The sequence below is a fragment of the Artemia sp. Qi Xiang Cuo genome, chromosome 8 (genome assembly GCF_049724085.1).
Source record: "Artemia sp. Qi Xiang Cuo chromosome 8, ASM4972408v1, whole genome shotgun sequence".
NCBI lineage: Eukaryota > Metazoa > Arthropoda > Branchiopoda > Anostraca > Artemiidae > Artemia > Artemia sp. Qi Xiang Cuo.
In genome coordinates, this window is record NC_142801.1 from 15956541 (window position 1) to 15980973 (window position 24433).

At 34.7% G+C, this 24433-nt stretch overlaps 1 protein-coding gene across 1 annotated transcript in view; it reads right to left on the reverse strand.

Moving 5' to 3' along the window:
- The window catches only part of Pp2A-29B (Protein phosphatase PP2A regulatory subunit A), a 160830-nt gene that overhangs the window by 96288 nt on the left and 40109 nt on the right, over positions 1-24433 (reverse strand). Inside the window, exons 5-6 of the mRNA XM_089093234.1 lie at positions 18994-19257; positions 4823-4986 (exon numbers count right to left, since the gene is read on the reverse strand). Of these exons, the coding sequence (XP_088949360.1) occupies positions 4823-4986; positions 18994-19257 (428 nt within the window). The remainder of the gene's footprint in view (positions 1-4822; positions 4987-18993; positions 19258-24433) is intronic.

The following is a 24433-nucleotide window of genomic DNA, read 5'->3' on the forward strand; positions in this document are numbered from 1 at the left end:
GGTCACATATACAGTGGCCGTCATCAGCAGATGGACAATTAAACTGGTGAAGTTTATCTACTGATGTCGGCCACTGTATATGTGAACGAAACAGCCCCCGTATATAAAATATCCAGAGTTTTTGTTGTTGTTTCACTGTCAAATAACAGGATTTGTCCCTATTGACCTGTTTTTTTACGTTCAAGTATAGTACGTTCAAAAAAAGTAAAGATTTTTTTCCCCAGCAATACTGCATTGTTGTAGAGCACTAAAATACTTCAATATATACAACCATGACAAACCCTCAAATCCGTTTGATCGATAAAATCCGACTATTACAGAGTCACCCCAGCGTTCGTAATACTGACACAAAGCTAGTTAAAGTGCGGCCCATGGAGCAAAAAAGTGGTGTTTTCTCTATAAGACTTCTCGTCTAGAAAAGTAAGGAAAACCAAGATTGTTCTCTAATACATAAATCTTAATAAATTATATAGCGAATAGTGATTTCCTGCAATTTCGTTGCTTTTAATTTTTTTTTTTTGGGGGGGGGGGGGAGATGTGTTTCCTGTCAGCTAGCTCTACAACATATATTGCCACATCTTTCTTGTATTTCAATTCATAAAGAGTACACTGAAACGTACATCTTGAACGTACCATCTGGCATTACCTTAATATCGTAATTGATCTATCTTTCTGTTGCAGCATTAATTGCTTTTTTCCACACTCAAATGTAAAATGCTCCATGTTCAACATACAAATATTCCAAATGTAATGGAACGCTACATGTTACACATTTGCTACATTACACGTTGCTGCATATACAGGTAAATGCAAAAAAAAATTATACCAGACATCTTACAGTGCATACTGGCGCACGAATAGCTTTCTCATCTCAACATCTGCGTGTTAAAGCAAGCAACTATAGATTTGAAAATTCAAGCAACAAATCAATCAAAGAGAAAGTTTAATACAGTGGTGCAAATATAGATACTTATCTTTTAACAGGGGTTTATACCCCATGGGACTTCCAGTAACTGGTCAAACTTTTGAGGTCACATATCAGGCTACGACTTGGATCGAAAGTTAACAACCCTTGGTCAGTTTTTATGTAATTTTTTTAAGCCCTTCTAAAAAGAAAATTAAGGCAAAAGACGGGAGCGTTTCTGCAAAACGCTAAAAAATCAAATGAGGTAGTAATTGACGCTTTTTATGTATTTTATACGCTTCTTTGACATGCGTTATAATCCACGCGAATTATTTACCGAGAATTGAGGCACTCCAATGATGTTTATGCTCTAATGCAAAACACAGTGAAATACTTGAATTTCTATAGCTATCACATTATCGCATTTTCATTTATTGGCTCTTCTCCTAAATAAGTCATATTAATTCTTTAAGAATCCATAGCCTATAGAAATCATCAAGGTAAGTCATTTTGATAATTTCTTAATATTATCATGGCATTTTGAAATCTTTCACTCGTTTTCTAGCAGCAGGACTACGCTTTATTTTTTCTCTTTGTTTACGCAGGAGCAATAAAAATCATATAAAAATTAATAATATAATATAAATAATATAATATAAATAATATAAATTAATAAAAATTAATCATATAAAAATTATCATATCATATAAAAGGAATTCTAAATAAATAAAAACTTACTAAAATTTTTGAAATTCATACCACTAGTGACTTTGAGAATTCACCCTAGTTTTACATTCATATCGTATCTCCTCAATCTTTTAGCAGTCGTATTTGATACTCTTTTCCAGGCTCAAATATAAAATCTTCCGTAGACGTAAGGCATATCGGCTTTTAAGTAACTTCTCCCCTTCAAAATCCACTTATTAAAGCAAGGAAGAATTTTTTTGCATGCTGATCAATGTCTGCGTAGTACAGCTACCGATTTCATGATTCTCTGCCTTCGGCCATGAGTGCAATATGTGTTTGAGGGAAAATCACCCGACGCTTCCCCTATTTTCCCCCAGATTTCTAAAGGTAACCAATTAAAGCATGGTCGACCCTGGCTGAACTTATAGAGTAAAAAAAAAGTAACTTTAGATTTCAAAGCTCAAGCAAAAAGAGAAAATAAATTGGTAATGCAAGAACTTCAACATCATTCATATTGGATGATGACATCATCATGGGGACATCATGTATAATGACGACAACATCATCCATATAGATGATCTTTTCTTTTTACTTTATAATATTTAAAAGCCGATATTGATGTTTTTCAATTGTTTTCTAGCAACAAAATCTTTGTTTTATTTATTTATTTTTTATCAAAACGCGGTAGCAATAAAAGCTACAAAATGATGGCGAGGAATTTTAGGTTAATAACATCTTATTAAAAACTTTAGAAATTCATACTGCTATTTACTCTGAGGAATGTCGCATATCCCGTAGGTATTTTCGAAGGCCACACTGCCTTTCCATGACTTATAAATAACAGTTCAAATAGGAATAAATCCTTTTATTAGACAGTGAAAGACAATGATAAAAATTCTGGATATTTCGATCAAATACACAGCGACCGTCATCAGCAGATAAACGTTAACAGCGGTTTATCTGCTGACGACGGTTGCTATAAATAAATATCAAATAAATGTAAATGAATATCAAAATAAATATATATATATCTATATAAATATTTATAAATATAATATATCTATATTAATAAATATAAATATTTATAATTTTAATCATTGTTTCTCACAATCTATTAAAAGGATTTATCCCTATTTGAACAGTTTGTACGTCACATATCCCTTGTCATCTAATATTAAATTAATATCGTATCTCACCTATTTTTCCGTAATATTTACTGCTCTTTTCCAAACGTAAAATATTCCATATTTTATATACAAAGAAATTGTAAAACAAGATTAAATCAAACGTGGCATAAGACATACTGACTTACGAATACTTTTCCTATTTCAACATCGGCGCTAAAAGTTATGAAGCTTTATGTTGTAAAGTTCAAGTCAAAATCTAGAAACAAATGGCTAGAATTTGGTACTTTTTAGGCCTATTTCAGAACGAAACTATAACAATAGAATATATTCGGCTGTTATGTTCTTCATCACTCATTAAAAGATAAATGTTTAGAATTCTAATGAAGTTCTGGAAGTCCCATAATCTAACTCAAAAAAAGGAAGCAACTTTGTTCTAAAAGTAAGATCAAAAGCCCTCTCTGTGCTTAAATTGAATAGAAAGTTCCCTTTTGATGGTTTTTGAAGTTCAAGTGGATCCCATTTGCTTAAGCTAACAAGTTTATCTCTTTTAGCATCCACTTTCACTAAAAAAAAGAGCCTTTCAAGAATGGATATTTCTTCTCTGAACAGATCATTTTAGTACCTCCCGCTTCATTGGTCTCACTAATAGTCAAGCGGTTCCCAGTTCGATCCAATCGAAATTAGCAACTACATTAGTTGAGTCTACATTGTTGATACCACTCGGCCGTCCTAGCCAAGTGACTAGCCCACTAGACTTAAGACTGTTTGTCCGAGAGGACAGGGGTTCGAGTCCTGGTGTCGCTGATTATTTGGTTTGATCACGAATCAGTGGCGTGACTCTGTAAGCTCAGTCAGAGTCAACCACGCTCTAAATGGGTATCTGGAGAAATCTAGGGAAGGTAAAACAGGAAGTGTCGGTGAAAGCACAAGATGGATGGCCCCCAACCCCACATTGCACTTCCTGGCTGAAGGGCCATGGAATGGAGATCAGCACAGCCAGTAGGGTTTCTAAAATCCAATGTCGTGTCCTTTACCTTCTTTTACCCTTTACCTTACATTGGCGACGACTCCTGCAGCCACACTTCAACATTCTAAGAACTAATCCTACCAGGCCAAATAGTTATATCGGCCTAAAAGGCTAATGCAACTGGTGACGCCAGCAAAATTGCTAGACATTCCCTTCTTCCATGTTTGAAAGATAATATCTATCACGCTTTTGCATGCAGAATAGTAACTTCAAAATAAATATTCCAGGAGACAATTCAGCAAAGTCCATTTTTAACATTTGTTAAAGCTTCAATGTCAAACTACTACCACTAACAATTCATTCCATCGCCTAGCCTGGTGCAGAATCATCTTTCACAGCAGATGATTTTCATTGCACAATACAAAATGCGAAAAACCGAGGTGCCAATCTAAACAAATTTCAAGATAAATAATCATTCTACCCACCAGTAGAGAACCAGGAGCTTATTAACAAGCTTAAATATAGGTATTGTTTCCCCCGGTCGACACTTGCCAAATTCACCATTAACAAAAACATTTCATACTTGACTGACTTAAGGCTCCTGCCGCATGGTATTTGGCGTAGAAAGCATAGTATTTTTGCTCCTGCAGGTGGACCTATCTGCTGCTATGAGGGGGGCCTCGAAAGCAGAAATGCCGCCCATGTTCAGGAACTTCTGAAGACTGTCCTTCCATCTGGTCCGAGGAATACCCCTCAGACTTAACCAGCCATGGGATGTGGGGGGTCAAAGTCGTATATAATTCTAGCAGGGACTGTCGGTGGCACCCGAAGGAGATGGTCAGACCCTCAACAACAACATTAACAAAAACATTAGTTGAGTTTTGGTTGTGGGTGGATGTTGCAGCTGCACATCAGCCTTCTAATAAAAACTAAACTTATCCCCTGCTAAAACAGGTCAATACAACTGATGAAGCCAGCGAAATTGCTAGACATTAACCTTTTCCGTGTTTGAAACATACTTTATATGCATCCTGTTATCAATCTGCAAAAATAAAGAACACACAGCGTCCCTCAAGTACGGGCGCCTTTGAGACACCCTGTGTTCTACAGAAAATTCGGGAGAAGAGATTAACTTACTTGTTTTTTCCAAGAATGGGACTAAGGCCCATAATGACAGAAGCCAAAGCAGACTTAACATGCTGATTGGCATCAGACACCAATTCTTTGATACAAGGAAGGACTTGATTCATTATTACTGTTTCCTGAACAGATGGCTCTAGATTCTGACAAAATTCCTTCACCTAAAACAAACAAATAAAAATAAAGCCTCAAAGTGATGCACAATCGCAGCTCAAGATCAAAAACGTGGTATCTTTGTTCTTTTTATATAAAACCCACATAAAAAATGTTACATAAAAGTTACATAAAAACCCACATTTCATCCCACATTTTAATGTGTGAAGTCAACGTGCATGTTTTTTCGATTCTCCCGATTCGAAACATACCTCTGTCATCATTTCCCAGCTCGTTTGATTAATTTATTTTACAATTACTCAAACGATTTCATTATCTGATTATTTGAAGCTAACCATCAGCATAGCTAGATTTTGGCTCGGGGGACTGTATTTTCCCATGAAAACACTAAAAATAAAATTATTTTAAAGGTCCTTTAAGAGCTGCGCCCGTGAAATATGATTTTAGGATCCTGATGTTTCGGGGGGAAACTCCGACATTGACAACTAAAAAGCTCTAATAAAAAGAGGCAAATATGAGGATAATTTCCCTGCAAATTACTTGCCTTGATTTTTAAATATGCTCCCTTTTTCCGTAAATGTAAAATAAAACATGTTCTACACTATAATTAGAAACTTGTATAATAACTCAGAACAACCGACAAAATTAAATACAAGGAAAACGAATGATAACTTCCTATTGGATATCATCAATTTTTCTTGCCCCTCCCACAATTACAACAAAAAAGCCGCCAACGAGAAGAAAAGAAATAAAATACAACACGGTCATATTACAAATTTGAACTATCTTAATACTCTTCCAGTTTCAAAAACTTTTCTTTGAGTGAGATGTAACCTAATATAAAACTAGTCAAAACTAATCACTTCCTCCAAAACTTGAAAAAAAAGTCAGACATAATACTACACGAAGCAAAAAACACGGTTATCAAATTTATAGCATCATCAAAAGGCAATTAAGAACATTAACATCCTAAGGGAAGTATCAAAATGTCATTAAAAGACTATTCTAAAGACCTCGCTAATTACCTCATAAAATAAGGTTACTTTTCACGATGCCTTATGACTATATTTAGACACGTCCAGGGTTAGATTTAGCCTTGATAAGGTACTAAGCTATTTAAGATATGGAGCCCTTTACAAGCCTGGATATAATATATCAGTCCCAATACAACTATGAAGTAAACAGATAGTGAAATTAATATCTAATTAAAATTATTTAACTCGTAAACTTAAAAACGTAGATCCTGGTAAAAAAAAACAATCAACAAAAAACTTATGCATTTATGCTCTCTTATGCACTTCTTTGATACACTGAGTTTGATGGTTTAATTTTCATTGAAATTACAGCCCATTTTAGCAGTGTTTCCACCCTTTTTCTAAAATGATGTAAATATTACCTAAATCAACAAAAAACTTATGTTAACTTATGCACTTTACTAAACTTAGTAAAAAAGTACAGACATTAGGCATTTTTTCAGTGTAATAATAAGAATAATTAATGTAACTAGTAAAATTAGAGTAGTAATAAGTACCTGGTCTCAGTTCCTGACAGAGAAAGGATTACAGAGCTAGAAAAATACCAAGTGTCGCCAAATGCTAGATGGCGTTGACAGTTTCTTTTGTCCACTAGCGCCAGTTCCCACTCTTGTTACCCATACTCTTTGGACTTAGTATTGAGGCATATTATAAGGATTAGAGAATTATATTCCTAAACTCCTAGGGACCTAAACTAATATATTTTCTTTCCTGCCATTGCTGGAGCAAAGTTATTAAAGAAATTTACAGAAGAAATTTGAATTTCGACTGAAAAAAGTCAAGGAACTTCGGGACATAAATTTAAGAAAGAATCTCATGAATATAGCAGGATGTACTTAATTTAAGAAAGTGTAGATATTTTAATTAGTGGCCTGCTTTCTAACCTTTTTCCCTTCTTATTCTTTTTTGATATTTGAAAAAAAAGACAACACGCAAAAGACCATGGGTTAGCAAATATTCTTATCACGACTTATTAATTATGACCCTTTTTAGATTTTTGAAGATGTTATTAACCGCAATGTTTCATAAATAAAAACCCAAAATAAAAGGTTTGATAGTATTTTTTGGTCTCAACCTACAGTAGCGATATTTTATTTAGCATTAAATATCAAAAATTCCTTAAATTTAGATTACTCATTAGACGTTATGAGCCTTATAATATTGACATAATTTTAGAAAAAGGGCGGAAACACTGCTAAAATAGGCTATAATTTTAATGAAAATTATACCATCAAACTCAGTGAATCAGAGACGTCTGGTACAGAAATTTCAAGTCTCTATCTAGACAAGAAATGCAACATTCTATATTTCCGTCGACAAGGATGTCATCAATGCGTGTTTTTTCCCATGAGTGATCGTATTGAATCGCAAGGTCGGGAATACTAAGAGAGGCCTCACTTCAACGGAAATGAAATTTCTAGTGCCCTGTTTAAGTAACAAACCAATTCACCTAATATAAATGTGTTTTTTTGCCATTTATGCTGCAAAACATCAACTTTGGCCCAAACAGACCCAAAATGTCAGAGAATCTTACCTCTGAGATACCCAATCAAATTAGCCTGTTCTACTAGAGGTTTAAAGTTCCCTATCCTGAAAACCGAAAAAAAATCACATTTTAGTAGGGTTGCAGGACATATTTGCATAAACTCTATAGGAGAAATTATATAGAACTAGCCAATAAAATGAAAGAGAACATATTGCAGGCGGCTCCGAATCAAAGGGTGAGGAAAAAGTACCGATAGCGAAGAAAAAAATAAGGGTTAATTATATCATAGAAGCTCGTGAAGATTCAAAGAAAGACGCCAGGTTGAAGTTTATATCTCGAATTACTACAAAGCCCGGTATTTCTTTGTACAGAGGGCTATAAGCAAAACCAAAGCATGATCGTTTTATTATCTGGACAGAAAATTTTGATGACAAAAAGGCACCCAATATCAACAACATTTTCATTTACTTAAGAGAAAAAAAACAGTGAAACCCAAAAATCAGGAATTACCAGCAACATTGTAACTGATTAGGAATCTGAAAAACAAGAAACCTTTTATTTTAAGGCTTTACTTAAAATTCACAACCATAGTCAGGTAATTGATACACTTCTTGCATTCAAATCACCCATCAAGTTTCGCTACTATTAAGTTTCGGGCAGCAGACCTAATTGATGCACTTCTTGCATTCAAATCACCCATCAAGTTTCGCTACTATTAAGTTTCGGGCAGCAGACCTAATGCTTAACACCATCTTCATGAAAGACATTCAAGGGCTGAAATTGGGACTCCTGTTTACCACCGACGCGAATACAAAAAAATATATATTTTACATTCTAAGAAATTTCAGAACAGAACCAGCTGATGTCATTCCACTTGATAGCTCACTGGGCGACCTTGGATCCCTTATCCTTATTAAGTGTCAATTAACATTTTTTACTAAAAGCTTTACTTTCATATACATTTGTTGTACTAAAAGAAAATGAAAAGTGCTTTTAAGGACAATAACCAAGAAATTTATTTTATAATCATCCAACTGTAGACAATATCATGGCCATCAGCATAAACATCAAGTTTTCGTCACGTCGTAAACTTCAAAGTAGACTTGATGTTTTTCAATGTGATGACGCTGCTAATGGGACATCCTCTGAACTGTGGGGTGTAAAGTTTTATCATTAAAGTGACAGTTTATTTTTCTAAATGCAAGAGCTTACCCAACATTAACTGAATAAGTATTTTACATCACAAAAGTTTTAATATTTTATCATTATTTAGTACAAGCAGGAGAGCCTTTCAGATGGCAGGCATGAAAAATAAAAATATCGCAGCGTATACTTTCTTGTGAGGATCGTAAAACTGTTTACTGCATATAATACAGTAATAAATACTCGCTTGGCTTCAGGTGCCTATTGTATAGAGTCACACAATTGTTTACAGACCTGAAGATCATTGGTTAGCTGAAAACCAATATTATTTAAATACAGCACTGATTCGGAAAATTTTACAAATTCTGTTAAATCAAAACCTCGCAAAAAATCTTCTCCATTTCCTTACCTGGACCCCTATTTTCAATCTCATTAGAAAATGTTGTATTTCTGACCATTATTTCTGAGAGAACAAAGTTTCTGAACGTAATATTCGTTTAAAGAACCTTAACCAGGTTGTGACCCAATAATTTACTTAGCTATTTGATGTGCTCTAAGCATTTGTGCTTGCTCTAATACGGATGTTCGTTCTTGGTACCGCCCCTAAATTTTGTCAAAGTGTTATGTTTTAATTGATTGCTTTGCATTTACTTTCTTTTCTTTTACTTTTTTCCTTTTGTTTATGCTCCGTCTTTTCCTTTATACTTGATGGCAAGATTTCAACATATACTTGTATAACAAATAACCAAAATAATAACAGGCAATCATATAGATAGAAAAAGATATATAAAATTTAAAGGGCATAGAATTGTAGCCGGATAATGATAGCAGGGCATTACTTCAAAGACCCCTAGACTTCGGGTCCAACAAGTCCTCGGTATTTGACGTCAAAGAGTTACACTGATTTAGATAATTTGCTAATCGCGTTTTTAGTCAGGAATAAATATTGGAACAAAGAGCATCGTTCTCTGATGTTTACAAACTTGTGTAGGCTTTTAGAGTTGGTCTTAGTAAAACTGTAAAACTGAAGTGTAAATGATTCAGTTTGCATGTCATAAATAAATACCCCGATGTTCACACATGAACTACGAGCATTCCTTCATGTTTATGAACTTATACCAGGAACGTCACTAGCAAAAGTGTGTGGAGTGGGGAACATTTTTATTCCCCACTCGCTGTTTATTTTTACAGGCTGCTTTTGTTCCATGAACAATTAACACTCGTACAGTATAACATGGAGAAAAATTGCTTTCCGTATTATTTCACCATGAGAAGCATCTCTACAACAATGTTGGGTAGCCGACTCTTGGATTCTGCCGAAAGTGGTTGAGTTAACTTCCTTTGACAGCAATAGCAAATCGCCGTCACAGAACGCTCTAGCAAGGGCCGAAGGCCCACTGTCTCTATACGAGTGAAGCGAAGGCCGTCAAAAACCCGCGGCCTTTCAAATTAACTTTAGGACATTTCAACTTTCCGCTTCGATAGCGACAAAAGCCAAGACATTTAATGAATTAATCATTTTCGACAGGTGTGACGATGGTGTGGCTCAGGCATAGGCAACAGGCAATTATCGCTAAACCTTGGAAACCTTTAAACAAAGCCTATAAATATATATGTTACCTATCGGTAGAAGATATCAATGCGAAAGGATCTTTCCAAGGCATAAATATAGAGGAAATGCAATGATCGAAAAAAGCAGCCATGATTTTTTTTTTTAAATATGCTGTATAATGGTAATAGTCAGAAATATCATTACTATTCATTTCGCACCGACGTAAAGGGCGCAAAGGATGATCACGGTCTTTCCCTTATTTTCAATGAATATACAAAGCGAATTAAAAAATGAAACAATTTCTAAGGTTTCAGGTTTCATTGAATTTTTATACATGTTCTTAAAAAAAGAAAGAAAGAAAATGATTCTGAAGGGAAAACAAGTGGTAATCCCTTTTTTAAAGAATTTTATTTTTAATTTGATCCTTCATTAAGCTTTTTGAGGAATTTGAATGAGGAAGATATAACGCTTTAGTTTCTAAGATGTAGCTAAATCATTAATCCTGTCAATCGTGGAAGTCTTTCGGAATCTAATTAGGCCAAGTATGCATGTTACGTTCGTTTTCGTGTTTTAAGTTTTAGCGTTCCAACACTTAATTCGCTCTTAACTCGGTTGATATTCCTTGGAACATAGACTCCAGAAAAAAACAACATAAAATGATAGAAAATATTTTAGCTATAGAATACGGTTCTAGCTATTGTCTTAGAAAACCGTAAAGAAAAGTTTATTTGAGAGGGTACAATTTAGGTGGCTCAGATTAAAAAAGAAAGTAATAAAACGGAGGAATTGTAGTAAAAATATAGGATATAATACAAGAATATATAAGAAATTTATATCTCGATAGCCCTTCCCCTGCTCCCAAGCCCAACGCCCTCCCTCCCACACAAGTGCCTGTCCATGACGGCTGTTGATTACAAGTCTTAAAATTTATTAATTTAACCATTTTTCTTTTCCTTTCTTCTTGTCGCTTGACTTGATCTAACTTGAAAAGATTGCTTACAGGATTTATTCATTAATCACCTTCCAATTCTGATATAGTAATTTATAAATTACGTGTCACGGAAATTAACGATGTCACTTTGTGATTAATTGGTCAGCACTACATAGGGCTAAAGCCATAGCAACAGACTAACCCACCATGAAGAAAACTGATCAGGCAAAAAAAAAATTGTGATGAAAAGGGCAGACATTTTTTTTTTTTTTTTTTTTTTTTTTTTTTTTTTTTTTTTTTAATTAGGCAAATTTTGACGACAAAATTAGTTCGATCATTTGAGTACCAACTAAAAAGAAAATCAAGAATATATATATATATATATATATATATATATATATATATATATATATATATATATATATATATATATATATATAGTGGGCAGATAAAAAGATGATACAATAAGAGCTTTTTCAAAATAATACAGAATATGGAAATGAATTAAATTTACTTGAAAGTGTTACTAATATTGCAATTATTTTATGTCTTATTTGGCATAAAACCTTCATTTTATGGCCTTCAAGACACCAAATAGCACTGGATACTCGACAGATTCTCGAAATTTTCAAGGGTATTGACAATAACGCCTCAAACTTGAACTTGCTGGATGACAACGACGAGAAAGATTGGTTCCCTCCTTCGCCAAAGAAGCTCAAGACTCGAATACAACGCTGTCCAGTTCAGAAGAAAGCAGTGTGGAAGGGCAGTTAAAAGATTCCTTACCAACAGAAAGGGAGGGTACGTGTCTGGAATAGAGATAATTTCGCCAGGAAAATAAATACAACTCCGGATCATGAATCCAAGACTGTCATGGTGGAGCCACTAGACATTTCTATGAATACATCCCACACAAATTTAACGGGCTTAGTGCAGATCAGATTTGCTTGTAGTAAGTGCAGAAGATGCGTAGATCAATCATTACAACCCCCTCGGGGAAGATAAGATTTGTGGGGATCCAAATCATAGTTGGACTTTCAGCTTCCCTTCCTTTAGGATATACAGGTCAACAAAAACACGTATTTCCTTGATTACAGATATTTTATTTATGAAATATACATAATGCTATAAAATACACCTGCGCACATGCCTGGTGGCATAGTTGAGCGTATTCAAAATTTACAAAACAAAATTTATAAAATTTATTAAACACCGTTAACAAATTAAAGGAAAAAAAAGAAAAAAAACCTCCTGAACAACTGCCCAAATACAAACAAGGTAAATAAAATCAACCATCAGAGATAAAACTTCCCCACCATTCTGCGAAACTGCTAGTAATCAGCGCACTCTCTAATATCCAGGGAAATAGAATCCCACACCTTTGGACCAATATGCCTCAAACTAAATCCTGCTCTAGTTGTTCGCCTAAACTCCTGCAAGAAATTAAACCTGAGTGATGTCGGATACGAATGACGCTGCGAGTTAAGAGGGACAATTCCATGGAAATCTGATGCTAACTGACGAAAAACGTAATTGTGACGTATCTGAGATATTGCAATGAAATGAAGTTGATGTAAAGAAAAAATTCCAGCTGATCCAAAAAGATGAATAACAGAAGACCTATTATCAATCTGAAAAAGTGAATTTTACAGTGAATACAGTGAATTTTAACTGTTTTTCAAGACAGCACTCATTTTGTCATCTGGTCAATAACCACAAGAGATCCGACCATCGAAGAGCGTCTCTGTAAAATTCATCCAATAGCCAAACATGTTCAGAAAAAGACACATACCAACACTCAGCCTGACCATGTGATTGTAGACGAACGGACGATACTGTTTACTGCAAAACTTGAAATGAAACAATACATAAGGAGAAACTCAATACCGAAGAAAAAAAATCACCCTACAGTGTTGTGATGACAGAGTCCTTACTTTTGAAGTGTACCAAGACAACCCCTCGTTGATCATTAAAGGCAGAAAAAAAAAGTTTCCCGTCAGCATCTGACTTGTGTCAGCCCTTGTTGAACGAAATTTGCTTTGACCACAGCCCAATAGCTATTTAACGATTTATTTACCTCCATAGCTTTAATTGGAACCTTGATTCAAGTGGCATAGATGGTACTGGTGCAAGAAGAAGCAGCAACTTATTTGGTGCCGAACTGGAGACTAATGAGGAATTGAAGAAAGGTAGAGGTAATTTTTATGAATCTACTAGCAGAAATATATGTCTCCTGAAATAGATGGACTGTAAATCGGTCGCTCTTGCTTCAAAAATAGCCGGAAGCGGTTAAGTCAAAGTTTCTAGCAAGTTCCTCAAGTGGACAAAGGAATATGCTGATGTGAGACAATCACAGGTTAAAAGTAGGTGAAACCAGTATATAAAAGGGGTTGAAAGAATAGACCAAACGTTACCATATTACTAATATATCCATCCATTCCAAAACCCATTCGTCCATCCCAGTATATTCATCAGACTTTGCACCAGACTAAGCAGTTTGCAACAGCTGGTTAGAATACCTTGCTCATAAACAAGAGTTGGTGGAACGCACCTTCATGACTTTACGTAGGTTCCATGAGAATTTGCGGAGTGCTGAACTTCTTTATAGGACTCAACTCTTGAACACTATGGACAACCATATTGTGTAGGTATTTTCCAAGACCACACTGCCTTTCCATGACACAAGAATAACAGTTCAAATACGGACAAATCCTTTTATTAGACAGTGAAAAACAACAAAAAATTCTGGATATTTCGATCAAATATACAGTGACCGTCATGAGCAGATATATTGAGCAGTATATCTGCTGATGACGGTCACTGTATATGTGATCAAAATATCCAAAGTTTCTCGTCATTGTTTGGTCTAATAAAAGGATTCATCCCTATCTGAACTGTTATTAGTGCGACGACCATTTTCACTTTCATCTGACAGTGTGGGCTTATAAGGACGGTCGAATGTTGATTTCACAGGTTAAAACAGAAAGTCAAGGTACGTGAGACATGTCCAGCAATGAAGCATACTTGACCACCAGAAAAGGCACATGGTCAAAGGCAAAATACACCATGTTTTTTAAGACCCATTTCTATTGTATCAAATTTACAAATCCTCAGCTCGGGACGCTCAAGGAACTGCTTTCAGCAATTTCAGAAGATGTGGCAATGGAATGCTGCAGCTGACTAAATCCATTACAATAGACAACAAATGGTATAGTAGAATCACACTGTCCTTATCCAAGAACGCATCTATTGAAAGGAGTAGCCTGCGAAAATGAAAATTCTGGGGAAATTCACTATAGAGCAGTTTATTTCAGAATTTTCAGACAAACAGAAATAAATTGTCACTGAAAGGTTTCAGTGACAATCACTGATTGTCACTGTAAATCAGGATAATTAGTAGAATCAGTGTAAATCAGGATAATTAGTAGAACTAATAAATCTATAAAACCGGTTTACAAAACTACACTTTCAAATTGTAAGCTGGAACAGCAGAATTTACACATCCGATCCAAGACCAGGCCAAAATCAATAATATCAATTTTGAGATAATTTGTCGAATTCCAAACTACGAAGTAACAATCTCATTGACACTGACAATTCAGATCGTGAAAACAAAATTTGATTGTCCGATTTGTTTAGAATCCAATTCTACAATTCAATTTGTCATTGGATAAAGCCTGATATTGAATTCTCTGCCTTATAAATATCCTCAGAAGAAATAATGGCCTATTATGCTGAATAAAAAAGAATTTACTTTCTCAATGATACTGCACAAAAATAGCATACTGCACAATAGCTCGCAGTATAGATACTGCACTAGTTGTATAGATACTGCACTAGATACTACACAAAGTTCGGAAACGTAATCCTTCCATCAACCTCCTTTTTCCCCATCGGAGCACAGATTGACGAAGACAAGAGTATATCCAGAAAATTCTTCGAGCACGGGGGGGGGGGGGCTGAACATAATTTAAGAGGAAACTTTTCCTCAATTTCATTCAATAAAACTGCTTAAAATTTTCAATTTTTGAACGGATATTTTGTAAAAAAAAAAAAAAAAAAAAATAATAATTAGTTCAAATACCATCTTTCCTCTTGTATTAAGACACATCCTTACCACACAAAGAGTCCCTCATAGGGGAGGGACTTGAGTTCCTCAGTCCTTGCTATTTAATCAGAAATATAAGAACAGCTTTTTTTATTCCACAATCATGGTTCCAGCTATAAGAAGGACGGTAATATTACTATTTTCATTATACACTTTCCCGGATACGTAAAAAAGTAAATTTATGTCTTCTTTTTCTATCTTCTTGATTTCTTCTCTGCAACGTTTGATTAGCTGGATTTTGCGCTTCATCCGGCATTTTTTTTATCCTGAGATTAAGCATTTCCTCCGAAATGTCCTTCTTCCTTATTTCTAATTTTATTAGCAGAGTAAGTCAAAGACAGAATAACAAGTAGGAACAACTTTTTGTGTTGCAATGGTTCAGATTACGAAATGGGATAACAATCTGTTTACAATGTTATGGCACATTTCTACTACATCGATAACAAGTTTCCCTTTCTCTGGCTCTCTCTCCCTCTCTATGAGAGCAGTCTTTGAGTTAAAGGTATTAAATTAATACCTTTTTATTATTATTTACAATGTATTTTTACTGTTTACTGTACTTTTATATCTGTTTGCAATGTTATGGCACATTTCTACAACATCGATAACAAGTTTCTCTTTCTCTCTCTCTCTTTCTCTGGCTCTCTCTCCCTCTCTATGAGGACTGACCGTCTTTAAGTTAAAGGTATTAAATTAATACATTTTTACTACTGTTTGCAATGTACTTTTACTGTTTACTGTACTTTTATATCTGTTTGCAATGTTATGGCACATTTCTACTACATCGATAACAAGTTTCTCTTTCTCTGGCTATCTCTCCTTCTCTATGAGAACAAAGTATTTAAGTTAAAGGTTTTAAATTAATACCTTTTTATTACTATTTGCAATGTACTTTTACTGTTTACTGTACTTTTATATCTGTTTGCAATGTTATGGCACATTTCTACTACATCGATAACAAGTTTCTCTGTCTCTCTCTCTTTCTCTGGCTATCTCTCCTTCTCTATGAGAACAAAGTATTTAAGTTAAAGGTTTTAAATTAATACCTTTTTATTACTATTTGCAATGTACTTTTACTGTTTACTGTACTTTTATATCTGTTTGCAATGTTATGGCACATTTCTACAACATCGATAACAAGTTTCTCTTTCTCTGGCTATCTCTCCTTCTCTATGAGAACAAAGTATTTAAGTTAAAGGTTTTAAATTAATACCTTTTTACTACTATTTGCAATGTACTTTTACTGTTTACTGTACTTTTATATCTGTTTGCAATGTTATGGCACATTTCTACTACATCGATAACAAGTTTCTCTTTCTCTCTCTCTTTCTCTGGCTATCTCTCCTTCTCTATGAGAACAAAGTATTTAAGTTAAAGGTATTAAATTAATACCTTTTTATTACTATTTGCAATGTACTTTTACCGTTTACTGTACTTTTAAATTTGTTTGCAATGTTATGGCACATTTCTACAACATCGATAACAAGTTTCTCTTTCTCTCTCTCTCTTTCTCTGGCTCTCTCTCCCTCTCTATGAGGACTTACCGTCTTTAAGTTAAAGGTATTAAATTAATACCTTTTTACTACTGTTTGCAATGTACTTTTACTGTTTACTGTACTTTTATATCTGTTTGCAATGTTATGGCACATTTCTACTACATCGATAACAAGTTTCTCTTTCTCTCTCTCTTTCTCTGGCTATCTCTCCTTCTCTATGAGAACAAAGTATTTAAGTTAAAGGTTTTAAATTAATACCTTTTTATTACTATTTGCAATGTACTTTTACTGTTTACTGTACTTTTATATCTGTTTGCAATGTTATGGCACATTTCTACTACATCGATAACAAGTTTCTCTTTCTCTCTCTCTTTCTCTGGCTATATCTCCTTCTCTATGAGAACAAAGTATTTAAGTTAAAGGTTTTAAATTAATACCTTTTTATTACTATTTGCAATGTACTTTTACTGTTTACTGTACTTTTAAATTTGTTTGCAATGTTATGGCACATTTCTACAACATCGATAACAAGTTTCTCTTTCTCTCTCTCTTTCTCTGGCTATCTCTAGTTCTCTATGAGAACAAAGTCTTTAAGTTAAAGGTATTAAATTAATACCTTTTTATTACTATTTGCAATGTACTTTTACTGTTTACTGTACTTTTAAATTTGTTTGCAATGTTATGGCACATTTCTACAACATCGATAACAAGTTTCTCTTTCTCTCTCTCTTTCTCTGGCTATCTCTAGTTCTCTATGAGAACAAAGTCTTTAAGTTAAAGGTATTAAATTAATACCTTTTTATTACTATTTGCAATGTACTTTTACTGTTTACTGTACTTTTAAATTTGTTTGCAATGTTATGGCACATTTCTACAACATCGATAACAAGTTTCTCTTTCTCTCTCTCTTTCTCTGGCTATCTCTCCTTCTCTATGAGAACAAAGTCTTTAATTTAAAGGTATTAAATTAATACCTTTTTATTACTATTTGCAATGTACTTTTACTGTTTACTGTACTTTTAAATTTGTTTGCAATGTTATGGCACATTTCTACAACATCGATAACAAGTTTCTCTTTCTCTCTCTCTTTCTCTGGCTATCTCTAGTTCTCTATGAGAACAAAGTCTTTAAGTTAAAGGTATTAAATTAATACCTTTCTAAGTTTCCAGTTGGTACATTAAGTTGGTTGGAATATCTTCATGATGTAGAAAGTCACCAAAGGCACTTTTTAGGCCCAGATCCCGTTGCAGGGAATCGGAGGGAGTGACATACTTCAAGCCGAAATTAGAGGGCCTAGCATGTCTCCTTCCTGTGTATAAAAATGCCGGTTGTTTTCACCAGAAAATAGTTGGGACACATAATACTAGTTAGAATAATCTGTGGAATTAAGACCTTACTCTTGGAAGAATAACCAGATCAACCAACTACCCTATCTTTCCAGGCCATCCAACCACCCAAATTAATTAAGTCTCTTTCAAATGGAATTCATATCTAGCTGACAGTATGGAATCTAACTCTCTTCCATTCAGCATTACAGCGTATTTTAGACTCACGTCCGAATACATTAAAGGGATCAAATATTTGTTATAATTGAACTGGAAACTTTTAGGGAAACGAGAACGTCCCTATTAACTAGAACACGAAATTCTCTTAAGACGGAAAGGCTATTAAACCCCACTGGAACTGTTTCCAGAATATTCCAGTCTATTAAATCGACATAAGTGCTACTCGAGCTTAAGAACAACAATATTAAAACAGATATGGATGCGCATTTTCTGGAAATAGTGGAAACAATACCTTTAAACTGAGATTTTTTACTTATAAAATATATTATGTATTACTTTCATAGTAATTTAAAATGTATTATTACTTGACATGCTAATTAGCTATGTAAAATAAAAAACGGCTTCTATTCATTATAAAGCCCCTACCATCAGAGGCGTCAGTAGCTAAAATATTCGGGACGGGGGGGGGGGGGGGCAATGGATCTTACGACTGGTGAGTCATTTAACCGATTAATTTGGGGGTATTGCAATTAAAATTATTTATTTTTTAACCGACTGAGACTAATCTTCTTTTAGTGATTTTATGTCATTTATTTCCATTTAACCAAAAGGAGAAGATAATCTAAAAACGTCACAAAGCTAAATTTACAGTTGCCCCTTGATCTATCTTTTTTTGTTTTTTTTTTTGGGGGGGGGGGTCATTTGCTACGTGTTTTTCTTCTTCTGCTTTATCATATTTCACTGTTCGGCCATATTTATAAGTGGCTTAAAAAGGACAAACCAATGAATATGATCTCACCTTTCCAGCTGCTGCAGCCCTTACTTCCGCTTCCCCATCCTTCAAAAGAGATTGAAATGCAGTAACCAGATCTTGCTTAGAAAGCTCCGGCCCGATGGCATTCTGAATCTCAATGAATTTATCAGCAACCATGTAGCGAACACGCCAAGATTTGTCTTCGACGCATGCTCTAATTGTGGGCATGACTAACTGTTCAGTGTCTTCAGTTGGAAGAAGTATAGCAAAAGAAACACATGCTTCGATAGCGAGTAAGCGTACAGAGTCCTACAAATGAAAAAAGAAAAATTTAAAAGGCAAATTGTATAGACTAAATGCTGGTTATCGAAGGTAAAAACCAGTCAAGGCCCATTCACAGTGAGATTTAACTAATACCGAGATTTAGCTAGCACTACCTCAAGCCAATCATATTTTTTGGAGAATTTTCTGATTGGCAGAAAAATCTATTGAGAAATTCTTATCGACGTATGTAAGCGGTAGCTAAATCTCGGCATCAGTAAATTCTCAATGTGAATGCGGCAATACAAACATTTTTGCTATATTGAGTCACAGATACCAACCACGCTCCCAATACAGTAGAGGAGGATGGCAACCCCTAGAGGAGAGTAGAAATATATAGCCTCTTAATCATTCTTTAAAAGGTATCAACCGAGCCCCCCCCCCCCCCCACCTCTATGTGCATATATGACTAAAAACTGATATCAAAGATCATATGTAGGAAAGATACGCAAGAGCGCACATCTTAACGTAAAAAAAAGACGAACTAGAGGAAAATCTGAAATATATTTGTCAGTATTGTCGCATGAATATATTTTACTAGCTACAATGTTACTACAATTAAAACTTTGCTCTAAAAATATAGCGCAAAGTGTGACACATAATAGCTTTTATGAGAAAATAGAGAATACCTGACAACTGAATACATTTCCAGCTTGTTTTTCTTGCTCTGTGACCAGACAAATGTTTGGGTCGCATACAATAGCAAAGCCTAATATTTTAATTAAAAAAGGGTTGATAAGACAGTTTGCAATGCAAACTGTTTGCATTGCAAACTGTTATTTCTCTACAATTTTACCAAACTTGCTATTTCAAAATTGTTGCATTTCTAACTGATTAAACGATCAAGAGCACAAAAAACGGCATACAAAAGAGGCACTTTTTAAAAACTAATGTCGGCTATATTTTTCATTCATATGAAAGAGAAAATGATCATTTGTATTTTCTATATAAGATCAAAAAAAATTCCCAGTGTTGTTGTATCCCTTTAGGGAGCTCTAGGGGGCCTGTGCCCCCTAGATTTTGAAAAGTACCTTTCTGGGTATGTTTTGGAGAAAAATGCCTTTTTCTTGTATTTTTCCCTGAAAAAAATGAAGTGAAAAATTACCCCCCCCCCCCCAAAAAAAAACACATCTTTTTGCTCTCCCTCCCCTAGATTTTCGTGAGTCGACGCCACTGATACGTTTATCCAGCGTGATTTGACAATTTTTGTCATAATTCTTGCATTTCTGATGCATTATACGTGACTCAAACGCATACATTAAAATACTTGTTGCGCCGGTTTGATCATATAAATATGGATTTTTCAACTTTTTGCTCTTTCTTACGCCGTCTTTCCTATATTGCGTTTCAAATTATCCTTTCTACACATTTTAAGAAAAAATACTGAAGTTCCAATTAATTTTAATAAATTCATGGAACTAAGCCTCTTTTTACTTAAGCTAATCAAGATCTAATCTTTTTCGAGCAAGAAAAGCCTCTCCAAAGTAATAAATTGGCTATTATCGCAGTTCATTATTTGAGAATTAAACCAAGTCGTCATTATGTTTTCAACTTTCTTCCATTCGAAGGAAAACATTTCCAAGTTCTATCCTCGTTTTAAAGAAAGCCCAACGCATAAAATCTGGAAAAGACAGGAAGTGATGAGAAGCAAAAATTAATTTAAGTTGATGAGCAACTTGGATCCAGGCGAATTCCCCTGAACTGAAGGAAATATTTGGACTCAGTCCAATTATTTCTTTCTTTCCTTCTGGCAGTAAGGAAAAAAATAAAAACAAAAATTAAGAAAATAGCGTAGATGCTCACTAGCGAATGGCAGATTTCCCAAAAGATCGATCCAAAAGACCGCCATATGAAAAATTTTGAAAAGCGTTGGTCTGAAACTATATTTTTTAGAATATTTGAGTCCCCTCCTCAAAAACAATTTTGTGTCCCAATCGATTGTATTGCCTTCCACTAATTAGGCCCATAAGATAGTGCCGTGTTTCCAAAACCAATTTTGGAATTTTTCCCGCAGAAAATTCCCCCCTCCCCTGAAGAATTTCACCCGCGGAACCACCCAGCCTCAGGGGAAAGTAGCTAGTAGCTAGCGACCCTCCAATCTTTTTGGTCCCTTATGAAGAACACTAAAACTTTAAATTTCCACTCGAATAAGCACTCTTCTTATCTTCTAGTGCAACTGGTTCGATGTGCTCACCCTTGCAAAAAGAAAAATATACTAACAAACAAACAAAATAAATAAACACATACCCGTGATCTTTATTCTGGCAAACAAAAATAATAAATTCCACATTTTTGCAGATGGGAACCAGAAACCACGACAGTACGGGTCTCAGATATGCTGAGTTTGATAGAGCGATTTCTGTTAAATTCCTTGAATTTTTGGGAGTGTCATCTCCTTTTTTGAAAATCAAGTTTTCTCAGCCTCGCAGCTTTTGATTGGTAATACTAAATTTTGGATTCAGCATAAATAGCCAATTTTTTTTATGTATCTCTTGTTATAACAGTTCCATTTTTTAGAGTCTGAGTTATTATTGGGCCAAGTCACTCCTTACTTACACTTCGTTAACACGAACTGTTTGATATGACTTTTTACTTTTCTTTGAAAAACCGATTTTTGGGAAAATTTCTTTTTAATTAGATCTCTCTAGTTTTTCAAGTCTTGAATAAGAATTAAAATATGCAATTTCATTTTTTTTTTTTTTTTAGTTCTAATTGTCTTTTGCTGTATTTCAACATCCCCTCAACATTCGTTGAAAGCTTCAACTAAATACTATTAGCAGTTCTTGAGACATTGCAGATACTCCTTTCCGACACTCGGGATGCACATAGGGGCTTATGATTGAGTTCAACATCGCCCTCAACATGCTTTGAATGTTTTACACATATGCTTTTTGACAACCAGGATGCACATAGTTGAATTTGTTTAAGATCAACATTCCCCTCAACATTCTCTGAAAGTCTCAGCTTAATCCCCTTAGCTATTCCGAAAAGGAATATATATATATAGCGTGTTAGAGCATATTGGAATGCTAAATAGTGTCTTTAAGTCAATATCCCCCCTTGACAATATCTAAATGTTCTGACTTGATACCCTTCTCTAACTGTCTTTGAAACATTGAAGAAGTGCAGTTTTGACATCTTGGATGCATACTGTGTGTTTTGATGATTTTTGAACATCCCCCTAAGAATTCCACGGAAGTTTTAACTTAATACCCATAGCCAATCTTGTGATCAATATAGATATCCTCAGACATACCCGTTCAACGAATTTGGTGTACCTAGTGTCTTTTGGTTTAGTGCAATATTCTCCTTATTATTCTCTGAATTTTTTATTTTATAAACATGGTAATTCGTGACATATAGCAGCTAAGCCCCTTTGACAACCTGGATGTACTATGACCTTTTGACAAGCAGTGCGTAGTTAAACCCTTTTAATTTAGTTTAATATATTTTAATTTAGTTTAATAGTTCTAGTTGTAATAGTAGAATCTGTCACAAGCAGTAACAGTTTCAGTTATAAGTTTTCGCAATCGTAATCAAAAATCTTCGTAATCGCAGTTATAGTTGCGAGTAATCGCAATCACAAATAGTCACATTATTAAGAAGTCACAGGTGAAGTCATAAATAGTCACAGTTACAAGTAGTCACCGTTACAAGTAATCTTAGTCGTAAGCATCCGAAGTACACAAGCTGTAGTTGTAGTCACAGTAGTAGTTGCAGATGTAGTGGCCCTGAAAATATTCAGTAAATACGTAGTTACCTGTAGTGTTTGATTTTATCGACTCGTAGTGTTTGCAGTCATAGTAACAATCACAGTAGTAGTAGCACTGCCAATAATGGTAGTCACAGTCACAAGAAGCAACAGTTTTAATTACATGTTCTCGCATTCGTAATCAAAAATTGTCGCAGTCGCATGAAGTCGCAGGTATAGTCGCGAGTAATCGCAAGTAGTCATATTCCCAAGTAGTCAGAGGTAAAGTCAAAAGTAGTCACAGTTGCGAGTAGTCGCCGTAACAAGTAATCTTGATCGTAAGTATTCAAAGTACACAAGCTATTCGAGTAGTAGTTGCAGATGTAGTGGCCCTGAAAGTCTCCAGTTAATACCCCTGCCTGTATGGATTGGATCCCTGTGGCCTTAAATGGTAGTCAATTAGAGAACGTTCAGTTTTTCAGATACCTTAGCTAAATGGTGAATACAATTGGCGAATCCTTAGCGGAGATTCAGATTTACATATCCTCAGCATGGAACGTTGTTCTGAAACTGAAGAACTCCCTTTGGACGCGCAGTGAAATCTCTGCGCACCGTGTCGAGTCTATGAAGCCATGGCGCTCTCTGTTCTTTTCTACGGGTGTGAGCCTTGGTCTCTAAAAGCAGCACAAGCGTTGAACTTGAACATATTTCATCACAATTACCGAAGAAATATAATAGATATTCGCCAAAACAACGCGTCCGAGGTGGTTTAGCCACACCGTAAGAAGTCAGAAGAGAATATAACCAAAAAACGCCTCAAACACCTTACACTACCAGCAAAGAAGAAGAAAGAATGAGTATAGAGAAAGACGTCGCTCGTGAGAGTCAAGTCTGACCTTAAACTTATTGGTGGCTTCCGATTTTTTTGTTTCCTTAATAGGGTTTTTGACCATGGTAATCCTATGGTGTACTTCTTATTTCAATTCGATGAGGTTTCAAAATAATTAGTTTCGGGTTACTATTAACCTAGGTTCGCCTTTTACTAGGCTGCAGCTACCGCTGCAACCAGGAAATAATTTTTTCTACAAAATCGAGCTTTCTACAAACTTATCCCCTCTCTCAGGCGTAAATTTCCTCTTAGGTGCCTCACTTGATATTTGAATGCTTGGTAACGCATAACAACTTTAGCCAGAATATCTTTAAAACAGATGGCATGAATATACAGATAATTAAATATAAAAAAATTAATTAATTAAAAAATAAAATGAAATAAACAAATAAATATAATTATAAAAAAATTAAACCGCCGAAACACTTTTTCAATGGACAATCAGAAGGCTGAATGGCTAGGCTATATACGGTGGTTTTTTTTTTTTATTTTTGTAGTTGTTTTTTCATTATCTTATTTAAAAGTTTACCCGTTATTAGTACCTTACGACTCAATATTAGTTAATTACGGCCTAATATAAAAAA